General features: G+C 47.7%; 1 protein-coding gene across 8 annotated transcripts in view; it reads right to left on the bottom strand.

The window, feature by feature from the left end:
• Nucleotides 1-465: 465 nt before the first annotated feature.
• Nucleotides 466-19,833, bottom strand: part of arhgef18b (rho/rac guanine nucleotide exchange factor (GEF) 18b) — a 93,964-nt gene continuing 74,596 nt past the window's right edge. For all 8 annotated transcript variants that reach the window (XM_045687926.1, XM_045687929.1, XM_045687925.1 and 5 more), the window contains 3 exons: nt 11,689-12,031; nt 3,051-3,188; nt 466-2,953 (listed from right to left, as the gene is read on the bottom strand). In XM_045687926.1, the coding sequence (XP_045543882.1) occupies nt 2,742-2,953; nt 3,051-3,188; nt 11,689-12,031 (693 nt within the window). In that variant the 3' untranslated portion in view covers nt 466-2,741. The remainder of the gene's footprint in view (nt 2,954-3,050; nt 3,189-11,688; nt 12,032-19,833) is intronic.

A 19,833-nucleotide genomic window follows, 5' to 3' on the forward strand; every position in this document is an offset into this window, starting at 1 on the left:
TTGGGGGAGCGTGCAATTGGCATTCTGACTGCAGGAATGTCCACCAGAGCTGTTGCCAGAGAATTGAATGTTCATTTCTCTACCATAAGCCTCCAACGTCATTTTAGAGAATTTGGCAGTACGTCCAACCGGCCTCATAACCACAGACCACGTGTAACCACGCCAACCCAGGACCTCCACATCCGGCTTCTTCACCTGTGGGATCGTCTGAGACCAGACACCTGGTCAGCTGATGAAAGGAGTATTTCTGTCTGTAATAAAGCCCTTTTGTGGGGTAAAAACTCATTCTGATTGGCTGGGCCTGGCTCCCCAGTGGGTGGACCTATGCCCTCCCAAGCCCACCCATGGTTGCACCCCTGCCCAGGCATGTGAAATCCATAGATTAGGGCCTAAAGAAGGTATTTCAATGTACTGATTTCCTTATTTGAACTGTAACTCAGTAAAAACCGATGAAATTGTTACATGTTGCGTTTATATTTTTATTCAGTATAAAATAAGAGCCAACTTTGCCTTCAATGTTTCCAAGAAACACAGGTTAAGAAATAGAACATCTGCACCACAAAACTGAATTATAGCTTATTGTTTTCTTGTGGAGGTGTGAAATGTCACCGGAATCAGAATTAAGCTGGTGGTCCAGTAGCTAAGCTAACATATTGCTAACTCAGTGCACCAGGACCATCCATCACCATTCTAATGTATACTCAATGGCTGTCCATGCAGAGAATATACAGGTAACTGCCCAAATAAAGAAAATACCAACATGATGTGTCTTAATAGGGCGTTGGGTCCCCACGAGCCACGCTTTAGCACTCAGCGGTCCTGTTCTGTGAGCTTGTGTCGCCTACCACTTTGCGGCTGAGCCGTTGTTGCTCCTAGACGTTTCCACTGCACAATAACAGCATACAGTTGACTGGGGCAGCTCAAACTTGACGAACTGACTTATTGGAAAGGTGGCATCCTATGACGGGTGTCACATTGAAAGTGAGAGCTCTTCAGTAAGGTGATTCGACTGACAATGTTTGTCTATGGAGATTGCATGGCGGTGTGCAATTAAAAAAAAAAATTATACACCTGTCAGCAACGGGTGTGGCTAAAATTTACGAAAATCCACTATTTTGAAATACTTTCGTATATATAGTGTACTTTGTATCCCTCATTTACTCAAGGTGTCCTTTGTTTCAGCAGTTAACTGTATATCAGAAACATAGGGTCCAAAACAGAATGCACTTGAACAAGACTTGTCCTGAAAGCTCAGACTAACAAGTGATCAAAATGATCATGTGCCACTCAATCAGTCAGGGAATGCTTTGCCTTCCCTATTAGAGACATGTATTTCAGTACACACACACACACACACATCTACACAGGCCCAGCTATACAGACACAGAGGTAACTAAATAGTTAAGTAAAGAAATAGGTGAAAACTAGACACTCCTGGTTGAGGCCCACTGCATTCTTCAGACTAATGGCCAAGCTGAAGGAAATGTGTGGAAACCATGCTGTGATTCAGGACTTGCTGCTAACGCAAAATCACACCAAACTTAAATCAATAAAAACTTGACTGATACGTCTTACATTTGTAAGATACTGGCTTGTTTAAACGTTACTTAAAACGGTTTAAAGCTTTACACTACATCAAGCTTTGAAATCCTTCAGTGTCCACACTACTACTTATCTAACCATTCTGTGACGCCCTTCCATATCGTCATTATGTATGAAATGGTCCATGTACCTAGACAGAAATTAGGAAGGGGATGCCATGAGAGTGGTCGAGCGCTAGGACCCAGGCAGTGGTAGGGAGACTTCTAAACCAGTGGCACGGCATCCCATAATCATTGTTGGTCATACAGAATGGCTTCATGTTCAAATCATCTTCACTACACAACAAGGTTGGTTGTATTTACACACGTTATATGAAATTACAATGGAAGCGTTTAAAAAGCCGTTGAATGAAAATCAGGTATGAATGACGACGACGTTGTAAATCAGATAACTCGTCTATGGCCAGCGGTATTTAAAGTCAATTCTCTAAAATCAAGTCTGTTTACAGTGTGATTAAATAAAAAAATAAGCTGGTCTGTCCCACCACTGGAACGAACCAAAACATCTTCAACAAAAGGGGCCGATATCAATTACAACAACTGCACTCCAGTGTTCAGTCTTTTCTAATGAGAAACACAACTAAAATGAACCCTTCATAGTTACAACTTCATTCATGGGTCAGCCCAAAGCATCACAGTAATGTCAGCCTGTAAAAGGAGTATTTGGACTGTGCAAAATAAAACACATAGGCCCTCGAGCAATGCCATCAGTTTGACACTTCCTGTGGCTCCACTGCTTCCAAAAGGTTTGTCTCTCTCACTCTCTCTCCACTCTCTCTCCACTCTCTCTCCACTCTCTCTCCACTCTCTCTCCACTCTCTCTCCACTCTGGATTTGTCCAGATCGTCACGTGACCCCTTCATGTTTAAAATAAACCTTCATATTAAATCACAGTTGTCTATCTTCATATTCAACAATCGGCGGTTCAATAAAAAAAATGAATCAAAACAATTATTGGAATTAGTTTTAGGGAGAAATGATTATATAGATTCTTCTAAGAAAGAATGAACAGAGTTATCATTTTTATTTAAATGACATCTTTTAAAAAGGAAAAGTGTTTTGTTCCAGGGCTCCGGTGAACGGTTTCTAGAGATCTGACATCACAGGCCTCCCTTTGGTCCCTGACTGCCGTGGGGGGGATCAGAAGAAGATTACATCCTCAGAGATCCTGCATGGAGGGGGCAGGCTGTGGCCGTGGACAGGGGCCTGTGCTGGAGAGGGGTTAGGGCTCTTGGTGTGTAGGGGGTTAGGAGCCTGGGGCTGGATGTGCAGGGGGTTGGAGGCCTGGCTGGGGGGCTTCTGTAGGCTGGCGGGCTGGTTCTCTGGCCCCCTGTCTGGAGGGCTCAATGAAACTGTGGGGAAGAGAGTCAGAGAGACAGCACTCAGTCATTTCGTTTTAGATAGGGGTAGTGGTGTGTGTGTGTGTGTGTGAGTTTGTGAATGTGTTACCTGTCAAGTGCATGGACTGGGAGTGGACTAGGGTGTGAGGAAGCTGCTGGTTAGGGCTGATGGAGCGCTTGGCTTTCAGAGAGCCGTCCTCTCTGGCTGACAACTTCATAGGCAGCATTTGCTTCATATCCAGAGAGGCTGGGAGAGAAAGCGCAACAGCGAGAGGGTAAGAGAGAGAGGGGGGAGAGAACAGAGAGAGGGGGGAGAGAACAGAGAGAGAGGGAGAGCACAGAGAGAGAGAGAAAACAGAGGGGGAGAGATCGAAGAGAGAACAAAGAGGGGAGAGAACAAAGAGAGGGGGAGAGAAGAGAGAGAAGGTGAGAGAACAGAGAGAACAGAGAGAACAGAGAGAGGGGGAGAGAACAGAGAGAGGGGGAGAGAACAGAGAGAGAACAGAGAGAGGGGGAGAGAACAGAGAGAGAACAGAGAGAGGGGGAGAGAACAAAGAGAACAGAGAGAGGGGGAGAGAACAGAGAGAGAACAGAGAGAGGGGGAGAGAACGAGAGAACAGAGAGAGAACAGAGAGAGGGTGAGAGAACAAAGAGAACGGGAAGAGAACAGGGAGAGAACAGAGAGAGGGGGAGAGAACAGGGAGAGAACAGAGAGAGGGGGAGAGAACAGAGAGAGAACAGGGAGAGAACAGAGAACAAAGAGAACAGAGAGAGGGGGAGAGAACAGAGAGAAGGTGAGAGAACAAAGAGAACAGAGAGAGAACAGAGAGAAGGTGAGAGAACAAAGAAAACAGAGAGAGGGGGGAGAGAACAGAGAGAACAGAGAGAGAAGGTGAGAGAACAAAGAGAACAGAGAGAGGGGGAGAGAACAGAGAGAACAGAGAGAGAAGGTGAGAGAACAAAGAGAACAGAGAGAAGGTGCAAGAACAAAGAGAACAGAAAGGGGGAGAGAAAAGAGAGAGAACAGAGAGAGGGGGAGAGAACAAAGAGAACAGAGAGAGGGGGAGAGAACAGAGAGAGAACAGAGAGAGGGGGAGAGAACAAAGAGAACAGAGAGAGGGGGAGAGAACAGAGAGAGAACAGAGAGAGGGGGAGAGAACGAGAGAACAGAGAGAGAACAGAGAGAGGGTGAGAGAACAAAGAGAACGGGAAGAGAACAGGGAGAGAACAGAGAGAGAACAGAGAGAGGGGGAGAGAACAAAGAGAACGGGAAGAGAACAGGGAGAGAACAGAGAGAGGGGGAGAGAACAGAGAGAGAACAGGGAGAGAACAGAGAACAAAGAGAACAGAGAGAGGGGGAGAGAACAGAGAGAAGGTGAGAGAACAAAGAGAACAGAGAGAGAACAGAGAGAAGGTGAGAGAACAAAGAAAACAGAGAGAGGGGGAGAGAACAGAGAGAACAGAGAGAGAAGGTGAGAGAACAAAGAGAACAGAGAGAGGGGGAGAGAACAGAGAGAACAGAGAGAGAAGGTGAGAGAACAAAGAGAACAGAGAGAAGGTGCAAGAACAAAGAGAACAGAAAGGGGGAGAGAAAAGAGAGAGAACAGAGAGAGGGGGAGAGAACAAAGAGAACAGAGAGAGGGGGAGAGAACAGAGAGAGAACAGAGAGAGGGGGAGAGAACAAAGAGAACAGAGAGAGGGGGAGAGAACAGAGAGAGAACAGAGAGAGGGGGAGAGAACAGAGAGAGAACAGAGAGAGAACAGAGAGAGGGTGAGAGAACAAAGAGAACGGGAAGAGAACAGGGAGAGAACAGAGAGAGAACAGAGAGAGGGGGAGAGAACAGAGAGAGAACAGAGAACAAAGAGAACAGAGAGAGGGGGAGAGAACAGAGAGAAGGTGAGAGAACAAAGAAAACAGAGAGAGGGGGAGAGAACAGAGAGAAGGTGAGAGAACAAAGAGAACAGAGAGAAGGTGCAAGAACAAAGAGAACAGAAAGGGGGAGAGAAAAGAGAGAGAACAGAGAGAGAAGGTGAGAGAACAAAGAGAACAGAGAGAGAACAGAGAGAAGGTGAGAGAACAAAGAGAACAGAGAGAGGGGGAGAGAACAGAGAGAACAGAGAGAGGGGGAGAGAACAGAGAGAACAGAGAGAGAGGGGGAGAGAACAGAGAGAACAGAGAGAGGGGGAGAGAACAGAGAGAACAGAGAGAGAGGGGGAGAGAACAAAGAGAACAGAGAGAAGGTGCAAGAACAAAGAGAACAGAAAGGGGGAGAGAAAAGAGAGAGAACAGAGGACAGTCCCATTACATTACAATTACTGTGTTTATTGGCCAGTTCACAGCAGCTAATGTGGTCATGATGGAGCACCATTAAGATCAGTATTAAGATCAGTATTAAGATCAGTAAGGCCAGAGACGTGTTTTCACAAGCCAGTGTGTAGAAATCACACGATTAGACCATGCAGGCACCACCGCACCAGGCAGGCACCACCGCACCAGGCAGGCAGGCTTCCATTTGTACTGTATGCTTATGTAGCAGAAACTCCCACCTGATCCTGAAGTAGCTAGCTTTACAGTGGTGCGTCAGGTTAAGACGCTTCAGGAGAGAGGCAGACTTTCACCTACACAGTCAGACGTTAAACTACACAGTCAGACGTTAAACTACACAGTCAAACTTTAAACTACATAGTCAGACTTTACTAGTGCAGGGTGTGCTACCGTTTAATTGTATTTACGTTTCCTGAACTCAACAAAGAAAATAAGATTGAGCAACATTTTTACATTTTATTTCACCTTTATTTAACCAGGTAGGCCAGTTGAGAACAAGTTCTCATTTACAACTGCGACCTGGCCAAGATAAAGCAAAGCAGTGTGACACAAACAACAACACAGAGTTACACAAACAAACCTACAGTCAATAACACAATAGAAAAATCTATGTACAGTGTGTGCAAATGTAGAAGATTAGGGAGGTAAGGCAAAAAAAAGGCCATAGAGGCAAAATAATTACAATTTAGCATTAACACTGGCGTGATAGATGTGCAGATGTTGTGCAAGTAGAGATACTGGGGTGCAAAAGAGCAAGAGGATAAATAACAATATGGGGAGGAGGGTGTGGTATTTACAGATTGTAGGAAAATCTATATACAGCATGTACAAATGAGGTAGGATAAGAGAGGTAACGCAATAAATAGGCCATGGTGGCAAAGTAATTACAACATAGCAATTAAACACTGGAGTGATAGATGTGCAGAAGATGAATGTGCAAGTAGAGATACTGGGGTGCAAAGGAGCAAGATAAATAAATACAGTATGGGGATGAGGTGGGGTGTGCTATTTACAGATGGGCTATGTACAGGTGCAGTGTTGGCTTTGGGGATGACCAGTGAAATATACCTGCTGGAGCGTGTGTTACAGGTGGGTGTTGCTATGGTGACCAGTGAGCTGAGATAAGGTGGGGCTTTACCTAGCAAAGACTTAGATGACCTGGAGCCAGTGGGTCTGGCGACGAATATGTAGCGAGGGCCAACCAACGAGAGCGTACAGGTCACAGTGGTGGGTAGTAAGTATATGGGGCTTTGGTTACAGAACGGCTGGCACTGTGATAGACTGCATCCAGTTTGCTGAGAAGAGTGTTGGAGGCTATTTTGTAAATGACATCGCCGAAGTCAAGGATCGGTAAGATAGTCAGTTTTACGAGGGTATGTGTGGCAGCATGAGTGAAGGAGGCATTGCTGCGAAACAGAAAGCCGATTCTAGATTTAATTTTGGATCGGAGATGCTTAATATGAGTCTGGAAGGAGAGTTTACAGTCTAACCAGACACCAACAGTTGGAAGTTTACATACACCTCGGCCAAATACATTTAAACTCAGTTTCTCACAACTCCTGACATTTAATCCTAGTAAAAATTCCATCTTAGGTCAATTAGGATCACCACTTTATTTTAAGAATGTGAAATGTCAGAAGTTTACATACACTCAATTAGTATTCGGTAGCATTACCTTTAAATTGTTTAACTTGGGTCAAACGTTTCGGGTAGCCTCCTACAAGCTTTCTACAATAAGTTGAGTGAATTTTGGACCATTCCTCCTGACAGAGTTGGTGTAACTGAGTCAGGTTTGTAGGCCTCCTTGCTCGCCCCACACATTTTCTACGGGATTGAGGTCAGGGCTTTGTGATGGTCACTCCAATACCTTTCCTTTGTTGTCCTTAAGCCATTTTGCCACAATTTTGGAAGTATGCTTGGGGTCATTGTCCATTTGGAAGACCCATTTGCGACCAAGCTTTAACTTCCCGACTGATGTCTTGAGATGTTGCTCAATATATCCACATAATTTTCCTGCCTCATGATGCCGTCTATTTTGTGAAGTGCACCAGTCCCTCCTGCAGCAAAGCACCCCCACAACATGATGCTGCCACCCCCGTGCTTCACGGTTGGGATGGTGTTCTTCGGCTTGCAAGCATCCCCCTTTTTCCTCCAAACATAATGGTCCTTATGGCCAAACAGTTCTATTTTTGTTTCATCAGACCACAGGACATTTCTCCAAAAGTACAATCTTTGACCCCATGTGCATATGCAAACCGTAGTCTGGCTTTTTTTATGGCGGGTTTAGAGCAGTGGCTTCTTCCTTGTTGAGCGGACTTTCAGGTTGTCGATATAGGACTCATTTTACTGTTGTTATAGATACTTTTGTACCCGTTTCCTCCAGCATCTTTACATGGTCCTTTGCTGTTGTTCTGGGATTGATTTGCACTTTTTGCACCAAAGTACATCCATCTCTAGGAGACAGAACGCGTCTCCTTCCTGAGCGGTATGATGGCTGCGTGGTCCCATGGTGTTTATACTTGGGTACTATTGTTTGTACAGATGAATGTGGTACCTTCAGGCGTTTGGAAATTGCTCCCAAGGATGAACCAGACTTGTGGAGGTCTACAATTTCTTTTCCTGTGGTCTTGGCTGATTTCTTTTGATTTTCCCATGATGTCAAGCAAATAGGCACTGAGTTTGAAGGTGGGCCTTGAAATACATCCACAGGTACACCTCCAATTGACTCAAATGCTGTCAATTAGCCTATCAGAAGCTTCTAAAGCCATGACATCATTTTCTGGAATTTTCCAAGCTGTTTAAAGGCACAGTCAACTTGGTGCATGTAAACTTCTGACCCACTGGAATTGTGATATAGTGAATTATACGTCAAATAATCTGTCTGTAAACAATTGTTGGAAAAATTACTTGTGTCATGCACAAAGTAGATGTCCTAACCGACTTGCCAAAACTATAGTTTGTTAACAAGAAATTTGTGGAGTGGTTGAAAAACTAGTTTTAATGACTCCAACTAAGTGTGTGTAAGCTTCCGACTTCAACTGTAGGTATTTGTAGATGTCCACATATTCTAAGTCAGAACCGTCCAGAGTAGTGATGCTAGTCGGGCGGGTGGGAGCAGGCAGCAATAGGTTGAAGAGCATGCACTTAGTTTTACTAGCATTTAAAAGCCGTTGGAGGCCACGGAAGGAGTGCTGTATGGCATTGAAGCTTGTTTGGATGTTTGTTAGAGCAATGTCCAAAGAAGGGCCAGAGGTATACAGAATAGTGTCACCTGCGTAGAGGTGGATCAGAGAATCACCAGCAGCAAGAGCGACATCATTGAAATATACAGAGAAGAGAGTCGGCCCGAGAATTGAACTCTGTGGCACCCCCATAGAGACTGCCATTGGTCTGGACAAGAGGCCTTCCGATTTGACACACTGAACTCTATCTGCGAAGTAGTTGGTGAACCAGGCGAGGCAGTCATTTGAGAAACCAAGGCTATTGAGTCTGCCGATGAGGATGTGGTGATTGACGGAGTCGAAAGCCTTGGCCAGGTCGATGAAGACGGCTGCACAGTACTGTCTTATCGATGGCGGTTGTGATATCGTTTAGGACCTTGAGCGTGGCTGAGGTGCACCCATGACCAGCTTGGAAACCAGATTGTATAGTGGAGAAGGTACGGTGGGATTCAAAAGGCTAGGTACGGTGGGATTCGGTGGATCTCAGATAATACGAAAGGCTAGTAATAGGGGTTGCAACAATTTTAACAGATAATTTTAGAAAGAGAGGGTCCAGATTGTCTAGCCCAGCTGATTTGTAGGGATCCAGATTTTGCAGCTCTTTCAGAACATCAGTGGTCTGGATATGGGAGAAGGAGAAGCGGGGGAGGGGGCAGCCAGGTGGAAAGCATGGCCAGCCGTTGAAAAATTGAAATCATCGGTTATGGCAGTGTTTCCTAGCCTCAGTGCAGTGGGGAGGAGGTGCTCTTATTCTCCATGGACTTTACAGTGTCCCAAAACTTTTTGTAATTAGTGTAACAGGATGAAAATTTCTGTTTTAAAAAGCTAGCCTTAGCTTTCCTAACTGACTGAGTATACTGGTTCCTGATTTCCCTGAAAAGTTGCATATTGCGGGGGCTATTCGATGCTAATGCAGAACGCCACAGGATGTTTTTGTGCTGGTCAAGGGCAGTCAAGTCTGGGGTGAACCAAGGGCTATATCTGTTCTTAGTTCTACATTTTTTGAAAGGGGCATGCTTATTTAAGATGGTGAGGAAAGCACTTTTAAAGAATAACAAGGCATCCTCTACTGACGGGATGAGGTCAATATCCTTCCAGGATACCCGGGCCAGGTCGATTAGAAAGGCCTGCTCGCTGAAGTGTTTTAGAGAGCGTTTGACAGTGATGGGGGTGGTCATTTGACCGAGGACACATTACGCATGCAGGCAATGAGGTAGTGATCGCTGAGATCCTGGTTGAAGACAGCAGAGGTGTATTTAGAGGGCAATTTGGTCAGGATGATATCTAAGAGGGTGCCCATGGTTACGGATTTAGGGTTGTACCTGGTAGGTTCCTTGATAATTTGTGTGAGATTGAGGGCATCTAGCTTAGATTGTAGGATGGCCGGGGTGTTAAGCATGTCCCAGTTTAGGTCACCTAACAGTACGAACTCTGAAGATAGATGGGGGGCGATCAATTCACATATGGTGTCCAAGGCACAGCTGGGGGCTGAAGGGGGTCTATAACAAGTGGCAACGGTGAGAGACTTGTTTCTGGAAAGGTGGATTTAAAAAAAGTAGAAGCTCGAACTGTTTGGGCACAGACCTGGATAGTATGACAGAACTCTGCAGACTCTCTCTGCAGTAGATTGCAAGTCCGCCCCCTTTGGCAGTTCTATCTTGTCGGAAAATGTTATAGTTAGGGATGGACATTTCAGGATTTTTGGTGGCCTTCCTAAGCCAGGATTCAGACATGGCTAGGACATCCGGGTTGGCGGAGTGTGCTAACGCAGTGAATAAAACAAACTTAGGGAGGAGGCTTCTAATGTTAACATGCATGAAACCAAGGCTTTTACGGTTACAGAAGTCATCAAATGAGAGTGCCTGGGGAATGGGAGTGGTGCAGGGGGCTGCAGGGCCTGGGTTAACCTCTACATCACCAGATGAACAGAGGAGGAGTAGGATAAGGGTACGGCTAAAGGCTATAAGAACAGGTCGTCTAGTGTGTTCGGAACAGAGAGTAAAAGGAGCAGATTTCTGGGCGAGGAAGAATAGATTCAAGGCATAATGTACAGACAAGGGTGTGGTAGGATGTGAGTACAGTGGAGGTAAACCTAAGCATTGAGTGTCGATGAGGGAGGTTTTGTCTCTAGAGGCACCAGTTAAGCCAGGTGAGGTCACCGCATGTGTGGGGGGTGGAACAAAAGGGCTAGCTAAGGCATATTGGGCAGGGCTGGAGGCTCTACAGTGAAATAAGACAATCACTAACCAAAACAGCAATAGACAAGGCATATTGACATTAGGGAGAGGCATGTGTAGCCGAGTGATCATAGGGTCCAGTGAGTAGCAATATATGAGTCAGGGAGCCGATTCAGTAGTCGCTACTACGCTAGGCGAGCTGGAGACGCGACGATTCAGACAGCTAGCGGGGCGGGGCTAGCAGATGGGCCTCCAGGGACGTCGCAACGGAAGAGTCTGTTGAAACCACCTCGGACGGTTACATCGGCAGACCAGTCGTGATTGATTGGCGGGGCTCCCGGTCGGCAGTCCAGGCCAATTGGCAAAAGGTATTGTAGCCCAAGAATTGGCTGATGGACCTCTTCGGCTAGCCGGGAGATGGGCCTAGGTCGATGCTAGCTACAGTCAAACTGGTGCTTGCTTCGGGACAGAGACGTTAGCCAGGAGATGTGACATCCGGAGATGTGGTAGAGAAAAAGCAGTCCGATATGCTCTGGGTTGATATCGCGCTGTGCAGACTGGCAGGTATTGACCAGGTTGAGGCTGGCTGATGTCCGAGTTAACAGTGATGACCGCTAGCAGTGGCTAACTGACTACTAGCTAGTAGCTAGTTACCTGGCTAGCTTCTGGTGGAGGTAGCAGATCCATACCACATTGGGTGAGGCGGGTTGCAGGAGAGTATGTTCAGTCCGTAGATGGAAATTTGAATAAAAAAATATATATGAAGAAAACGATATAGACACGGAACGGGACAAGACAAAAACAGACGTCCGACTGTAACGCCATCTTGGATTTAACATTAGATCATCATCATCATTACATCATAGACCAACATTACATCATAGACCAACATTGCATCATAGACCAGCATTACATCGTAGATCAGCATTACATCGTAGATCAGCATTACATCATAGATCATTAGTAGGGAGTGACCTGCTATCCTACTGTAGGGTGGTGGTGTTGTGTTGTGGCTGGTCTTACCTGTGCTGTCGGTGCGGTGGGTGGCCTTGGCACTCTTCGAACTTTTTGAGCTCAGGGCTGCCAGCTTGGTGGGGATCTGCTGCTGGACGCCCACCTGCTTGTGCTGCTGGTTGGTGGTGCTGCACAGGTGGAGAGGCACCTCCTTCTTCACCGGCAACGCCGTGGCGTTGGCGCTCTGTCCCCGAGCCAGAACCTCAGGACGCTCCAGGTAGTCTGCGGGCGCCACAGAAGGGCTGTGACGAACCAGGACCTTCTGGGGGAGGGTGAGGTCTGATCCGACGCTGCCGCTACTGCCCACGCCCAGCAGAAGATCCCCATTTAGACTGCTAGAGAAGGGCATCACCTGGGAGGGGGAAAGGGAGAGCATTCATTCATTCCTTAATTCAGCAAAGACCAAGCCATGAGGTCGAAGGAATTGTGTCGAGGCACAGATCTGAGGAAGGGTACCAAAAAAATGTCTGCAGCATTGAAGGTCACCAGGCACACAGTGGCCTCCATCATTGTTAAATGAAAGAAGTTTGGAACCGTCAAGACTCTTCCTAGAGCTGGCCGCCCGGCCAAACTGAGCAATCAGGGGAGAAGGGCCGTGGTCAGGGAGGTGACCAAGAACCCGATGGTCACTCTGACAGAGCTCTAGTCCTTTCAGAAGAACAACCATCTCTGCAGCCAGAGCCCGGACTTGAACCCGATCGAACATTTCTGGAGACCTGAAAATAGCTGTGCAGTGACGCTCCCCATCCAACCTGACAGAGCTTGACAGGATCTGCAGAGAAGAATGGGGAGAAACTCCCCAAATACAGGTGTGCCAAGTTTGTAGAGTCATATCCAAGAAGACTTGAGGCTGTAATCGCTGCCAAAGGTGTTTCAACAAAGTACTGAGTAAAGGGTCTGCATACATATGTAAAATGTGCAAAAATGTCTAAAAACCTGTTTTTGCTTTGGCATTATGGGTATTGTGTGTAGATTGATGAGGAAAAAAAACTAAATACATTTTAGATTAAGGCTGTAAAGTAATTTTGGGGGGGAAAAAGTCAAGGGGTTCGAATACTTTCCGAATGCACTGTGCATACACACAATTAATAACATAAAATTGGAGGATGAGAAGCCATTTTGAGTCACATGTGCAAGTAGTTTCAACAAGTTCAACTCGGGATATAGATATTTCAGTTTCAGTTGGCACCAAAATGTGCAGGACAATTACAATGCTTTAGATTGAGGTTGTCATGGAACCTGTGGTAACAACAAAGGAGAATACTGTTGTCATGGAACCTGTGGTAACAAAGGAGAATACTGTTGTCATGGAACCTGTGGTAACAACAAAGGAGAATACTGTTGTCATGGAACCTGTGGTAACAACATAAAGGAGAATACTGTTGTCATGGAACCTGTGGTAACAACATAAAGGAGAATACTGTTGTCATGGAACCTGTGGTAACAACATAAAGGAGAATACTGTTGTCATGGAACCTGTGGTAACAACATAAAGGAGAATACTGTTGTCATGGAACCTGTGGTAACAACATAATATAATAGTTTGTTGATCTCTGTTCTATGGCTCTGACCTAACTTGGTTTGCCATGTGAATTGGAACCCTCTTGCTTTGGAATTGTATGTTTGCGCACGGCAGCCATGGTTTGCAGTGTGCAGCAGCGAGCGAGAGAGAACACTGCTTGTCAGGTTTAAATGACTGTTGAGGTATCTTTTAACCCTGCTTCTAAAGGGCCAGCCCAGCACCCGGCGCCGTGCGCCAGCAGCGTCTTAACTCAGCACAGAGCCGCTGTACCATTAAAGGAAACACAATCTGTTGAAGAGCAATCAGAAACACATGCTGCTCTTTCTGCTGAGCAGACATTTTGGAACAGGCTTTTACAACACAATCCCAAAGCAACAAAAATAAAAAAAACTCTAAACACTGTCTGCATTGTCACACTAATAACCACCTTCGAGGAAAGTTGAGTGAAGGGCCTGGGTCCCAGAGGGCTGGCAGGGCCTGGGTCCCAGAGGGCTGGCAGGGCCTGGGTCCCAGAGGGCTGGCAGGGCCTGGGTCCCAGAGGGCTGGCAGGGCCTGGGTCCCAGAGGGCTGGGAGGGCCTGGGTCCCAGAGGGCTGGCAGGGCCTGGGTCCCAGAGGGCTGGCAGGGCCTGGGTCCCAGAGGGCTGGCAGGGCCTGGGTCCCAGAGGGCTGGGAGGGCCTGGGTCCCAGAGGGCTGGGAGGCAGATGCGTCCAGCTGTATTAGGGGGCTTCCCCTGCCTGCTAGCAGCCCATGTGACCGCTGGGGCATGACCTGGCATCCCAGGGCAAGGGGCACTGTGTGAGGGGTGGAAGGGATGACAGGAGACGTCATGTGTGTCAGTCGGTCAAGCTTAGTCAGTGTGAGGGAGAATAAGCCTGGGTGGATGTGTGAGGCTGAGCGTGTGGGCAGGTGAGGCTGAGCGCGTGGGCGGTGAGGCTGAGCGCGTGGGCAGGTGAGGCTGAGCGCGTGGGCAGGTGAGGCTGAGCGCGTGGGCAGGTGAGGCTGAGCGCGTGGGCAGGTGAGGCTGAGCGCGTGGGCAGGTGAGGCTGAGCGCGTGGGCAGGTGAGGCTGAGCGCGTGGGCAGGTGAGGCTGAGCGCGTGGGCAGGTGAGGCTGAGCGCGTGGGCAGGTGAGGCTGAGCGCGTGGATACGTGAGGCTGAGCGCGTGGATACGTGAGGCTGAGCGCGTGGATACGTCAGGCTGAGCGATAGGATACGTCAGGCTGAGCGATTGGATACGTCAGGCTGAGCGATTGGATACGTCAGGCTGAGCGATTGGATACGTCAGGCTGAGCGATTGGATACGTCAGGCTGAGCGATTGGATACGTCAGGCTGAGCGATTGGATACGTCAGGCTGTGCGATTGGATACGTCAGGCTGAGCGATTGGATACGTCAGGCTGAGCGATTGGATACGTCAGGCTGAGCGCTGTGGGTAGGTGAGGCTGAGCGCTGTGGGTAGGTGAGGCTGAGCGCGTGGATAGGTGAGGCTGAGCGATTGGATACGTGAGGCTGAGCGCGTGGGTAGGTGAGGCTGAGCGCGTGGGTAGGTGAGGCTGAGCGATTGGATACGTCAGGCTGAGCGATTGGATACGTCAGGCTGAGCGATTGGATACGTCAGGCTGAGCGATTGGATACGTCAGGCTGAGCGATTGGATACGTCAGGCTGAGCGATTGGATACGTCAGGCTGAGCGATTGGATACGTCAGGCTGAGCGATTGGATACGTCAGGCTGAGCGATTGGATACGTCAGGCTGAGCGATTGGATACGTCAGGCTGAGCGATTGGATACGTCAGGCTGAGCGATTGGATACGTCAGGCTGAGCGATTGGAAAGGTGAGGCTGAGCGATTGGAAAGGTGAGGCTGAGCGCGTGGGTAGGTGAGGCTGAGCGCGTGGGCAGGTGAGGCTGAGCGCGTGGGCAGGTGAGGCTGAGCGCGTGGGCAGGTGAGGCTGAGCGATTGGGTAGGTGAGGCTGAGCTCGTGGGTAGGTGAGGCTGAGCTCGTGGGTAGGTGAGGCTGAGCGCGTGGGTAGGTGAGGCTGAGCGCGTGGGTAGGTGAGGCTGAGCGCGTGGGTAGGTGAGGCTGAGCGCGTGGGTAGGTGAGGCTGAGCGCGTGGGTAGGTGAGGCTGAGCGCGTGGGTAGGTGAGGCTGAGCGATTGGATACGTCAGGCTGAGCGATTGGATACGTCAGGCTGAGCGATTGGATACGTCAGGCTGAGCGATTGGATACGTGAGGCTGAGCGATTGGATACGTGAGGCTGAGCGATTGGATACGTGAGGCTGAGCGCGTGGGTAGGTGAGGCTGAGCGCATGGGCAGGTGAGGCTGAGCGATCGGATACGTCAGGCTGAGCGATTGTATACGTGAGGCTGAGCGATTGGGTAGGTGAGGCTGAGCGCGTGGGTAGGTGAGGCTGAGCGCGTGGGTAGGTGAGGCTGAGCGCGTGGGTAGGTGAGGCTGAGCGCGTGGGTAGGTGAGGCTGAGCGCGTGGGTAGGTGAGGCTGAGCGCGTGGGTAGGTGAGGCTGAGCGCGTGGGTAGGTGAGGCTGAGCGATTGGATACGTCAGGCTGAGCGATTGGATACGTCAGGCTGAGCGATTGGATACGTCAGGCTGAGCGATTGGATACGTCAGGCTGAGCGATTGGATACGTCAGGCTGAGCGATTGGATACGTGTCTGTTTGTGAAAGGTAACACTGAACACACTGAACACTGAGGCCTCTTCTGAGGCTGCAGCCCGCTCAGCTCTGGAGGATAGAAGTGCCCCGAGGTGATAACTCAGTTATGCAGTGGGGTTCTGTGCTGGCTAGTGCTCTCCCCTCTCTCTCTCTCTCAACACTCGCACACCCCCACGCACACAGACGTTCCATTGTTTCCTCTCCAAGATGCCCATGGTAAAGACATGTAAATACGGGGTTTCCAGGGAGCAAATGAGGCCTGGCTGGGCTCCAGCAGCTTTATTAATGAGAGGCTGCCTGCCAAACAGCTAATTATACATAGTGTCTTTTTGTCATCATCAGACTCCTTGGATACTCATCTCCAGCTGAGACAGGTGGGTTTCCTGTTTCCATATACACAATGCCTTGGGAAGGGAGCTGCGTACCCCTAACCCAAATAGCTAACAGGGCTTATTCCTGTTCAAGCAGGAGGGCCTAACTTGCCTGCTCTGAGAAAAGAAAACAGAAAAGCTCGTAGTACTAGCACCACCACTCCGGCCGAAACAAAACTTTATTTAAAAGACACAAAATGCCTTAGAAATCATCCTCTTCTCAGTCTCAATGTAGGCTACATAACTCAGAGCAGGGGCAGAGCACTGCACACTAACATGGGATTGCTAATACTCAAGACAACAGAATGTGTGCCCTGAGGATAGCAAGTCTGGTGTGAGTGAGTACAGGTTTACAGGCCTGATGTAAGGAGCATAACAGTTCTTACCTGGAGGAGAGGAAGTGACTAAGAGCCCTGGCTGACCCCAGAGGCCTTGACCCCCAGAGGCCTTGACAGAGTTAGCCGTAGAACCACTCAGACAGTCTGACAGACCACGACAACACTGTCAGAAAGCCATATTATATCACAGAGGACGACCAGGTAGTGCAGAGGGTTTCAATCCCAGCGTCCACCCTTCCAACTGTTTCTCCCACCTCCAATTTCCTCACTGTCTGGATAAATGTCAATATAACAAAACCAAAACATATAGAAAAAGTAGGATCAGGTGACAGACAGGCAGAAAGACGTGGAGTTGATGAATGGCTTGAAAATAGAGTGGATATTGTGATAGACAATGTTTCAATGTCCTTTTACATAGTAAGAAGAGTGGACTCATTGCAAAGGAGTATGTACTGAAGCACTCTGACCCACCTGAGTGATGCCACAGCAGCGTTTGTATGCCAGCAAGCTCACCACACATCACCAAGCTACCGTGTTATAGTGGGGGGGGTGAGGAATACAAAACATCATACAGTGACAGTGAATGAATAGAATACAGTGAGACGTCAGACACGTGACCAAGCCTGGGGGGGGTTAAGAAGCACAGTTCTGGCGTCATGCAGCGATCCTTTTACTTGATCAAAACACTGCACTAAGGTGCCTACGTTAGAGTGCAGAGGAAAGTGTGCAGTGATGCAGACATACTGGTGTCCTTTACAGCAGCGGAGGCTCAGAGGAGGAACGGGAGGACCATCCTACTCAGTGAATTTCAGAAGAATTTTCATAGTACATTTTTTTTAATAATCTATAAAAAGTAACATTTTTTTGTTTAAGCTACACTAAATATATTCATGTCACCAAATAACGGATTAAAACCCACTGTACTACAGTAGCCTCAACAGAGGGACAGCAGCATACCACCCTGCATCCCACTGCTGGCTTGCTTCTGAAGCCAAGCAGGGTTGGTCCTGGTCAGTCCCTGGATGGGAGACCAGATGCTGCTGGAAGTGGTGCTGGAGGGCCAATAGGAGGCACCTTTTGCTTTGGTCTAAAAAAAGATCCCAATTCCCCAGGGCAGTGATTGGGGACACACGTTTTACAACGGTTTGGACTAATGATTACACCCCAGATCAGCTAGATGCAGGCAAGGCAATACTGAATGTGTCACTCACCTTGATTACTCCAATTTGTCTCCTTGACCTGTGCACCTATGTTATAAACTTTCATTGGTAGGCTAGGTTGTAGCAACCTCATGATGTATATAGGGCAAATTCCAGTATCATGGAATATCCTAAACCTATCACTGTTACATTGAACTGGGTGATCAGTGTGATCAGTTGAGATTAGATTTTAGATCTTTGAAGAGCAGCCACAACAGTTTAAATAAATACATATTTGACTATCAAAATATGACAATAGAGCCTAAACAAGTTTTCTTAATGAGAGCTAACTGTAGCTAAAGGTTAGCTGAAGAGCAGTAATGACAGATCTTGATGAAATGTCTTGTGATGTTATCAGCTTGGCTCAGAGCCCAACCCAGAGCAGAGCTCAGTCTTTGTGTCACTGATTTTCAAATGAAAAGGCTGTTGTGTTGAATGTCATCTGCCTAGGAGAAAACAGCCAGGCCAAAACAAGCTCTTACTCAGAGCTGAAAAACATCAGTTACACACACAGTACATATCAGTACATATCAGTACATACACACAACAAGTAGGTCACATGGGGGAGAGGCGTGCTGTGAGGCGTTGCTTTATTGGTTGTTTGAAACAGGTTTGCTGTTCACTTGTGCTGTATAAGATGGAAGGGAGTTCCATGCACTAATGACTCTGTATTAAACTGTACATTTCCTTGAATTTGTTCTAGACCTGGAGACTGTGAAAAGACCCCTGGTGGCATGTCTTGAGGTAAGTGTGTGTGTGTCAGTGCTGTGTGTAAATTGACTACGCAAACAATTTGGAATTTCCAACACATTAATGTTTCGTATAAAAACAAGAAGTGCAGTCAGTCAGTCTCTCCTCAACTCCTAGCCAAGAGAGACTGGCATGCATAGTATTTATATCAGCCCTCTGATTACAATGAAGAATAAGACGTGCCGCTCTGTTCTGGGCCAGCTGCAGCTTAACTCGGTCTTTCTTTGCAGCACATGACCACACGACTGGACAATAATCAAGATTAGATCAAACTCGAGCGTGCAGGACTTGACCACATGGCTGGACAATAATCAAGATCAGATCAAAGTAGAGCCTGCAGGACTTGACCACATGGCTGGACAATAATCAAGATCAGATCAAACTAGAGCCTGCAGGACTTGACCACATGGCTGGACAATAATCAAGATCAGATCAAACTAGAGCCTGCAGGACTTGACCACATGGCTGGACAATAATCAAGATCAGATCAAACTAGAGCCTGCAGGACTTGACCACATGGCTGGACAATAATCAAGATCAGATCAAACTAGAGCCTGCAGGACTTGACCACATGGCTGGACAATAATCAAGATCAGATCAAACTAGAGCCTGCAGGACTTGACCACATGGCTGGACAATAATCAAGATCAGATCAAACTAGAGCCTGCAGGACTTGACCACAAGGCTGGACAATAATCAAGATCAGATCAAACTAGAGCCTGCAGGACTTGACCACATGGCTGGACAATAATCAAGATCAGATCAAACTAGAGCCTGCAGGACTTGACCACATGGCTGGACAATAATCAAGATCAGATCAAACTCGAGCCTGCAGGACTTGACCACATGGCTGGACAATAATCAAGATCAGATCAAACTAGAGCCTGCAGGACTTGACCACATGGCTGGACAATAATCAAGATCAGATCAAACTAGAGCCTACAGGACTTGACCACATGGCTGGACAATAATCAAGATCAGATCAAACTAGAGCCTACAGGACTTGCTTTGTGGAGTACGGTGTCAGTAGAGCATCTCTTTATTACAGACAGACTTCTCATCTTTACAACCATTGAATCTATATGTTTTGACCATGACAGTTGACAATCTAAGGTAACACTAAGTCATTTAGTCTCCTCCACTTGTTCAACAGCCACACCATTCATTACCAGATTCAGCTGAGGTCTAGAACTCAGGGAATGATTTGTACCAAATACAATGCTCTCATCACTTCACTCACTAACAACAAGTTGTGTCACCCTCTGAAGTCACTTAGTCACTCTCTGCATTATGCCACCAC

The sequence above is a fragment of the Salmo salar genome, chromosome ssa10 (assembly GCF_905237065.1).
Source record: "Salmo salar chromosome ssa10, Ssal_v3.1, whole genome shotgun sequence".
In the NCBI taxonomy this organism is placed as follows: Eukaryota; Metazoa; Chordata; class Actinopteri; order Salmoniformes; family Salmonidae; genus Salmo; species Salmo salar.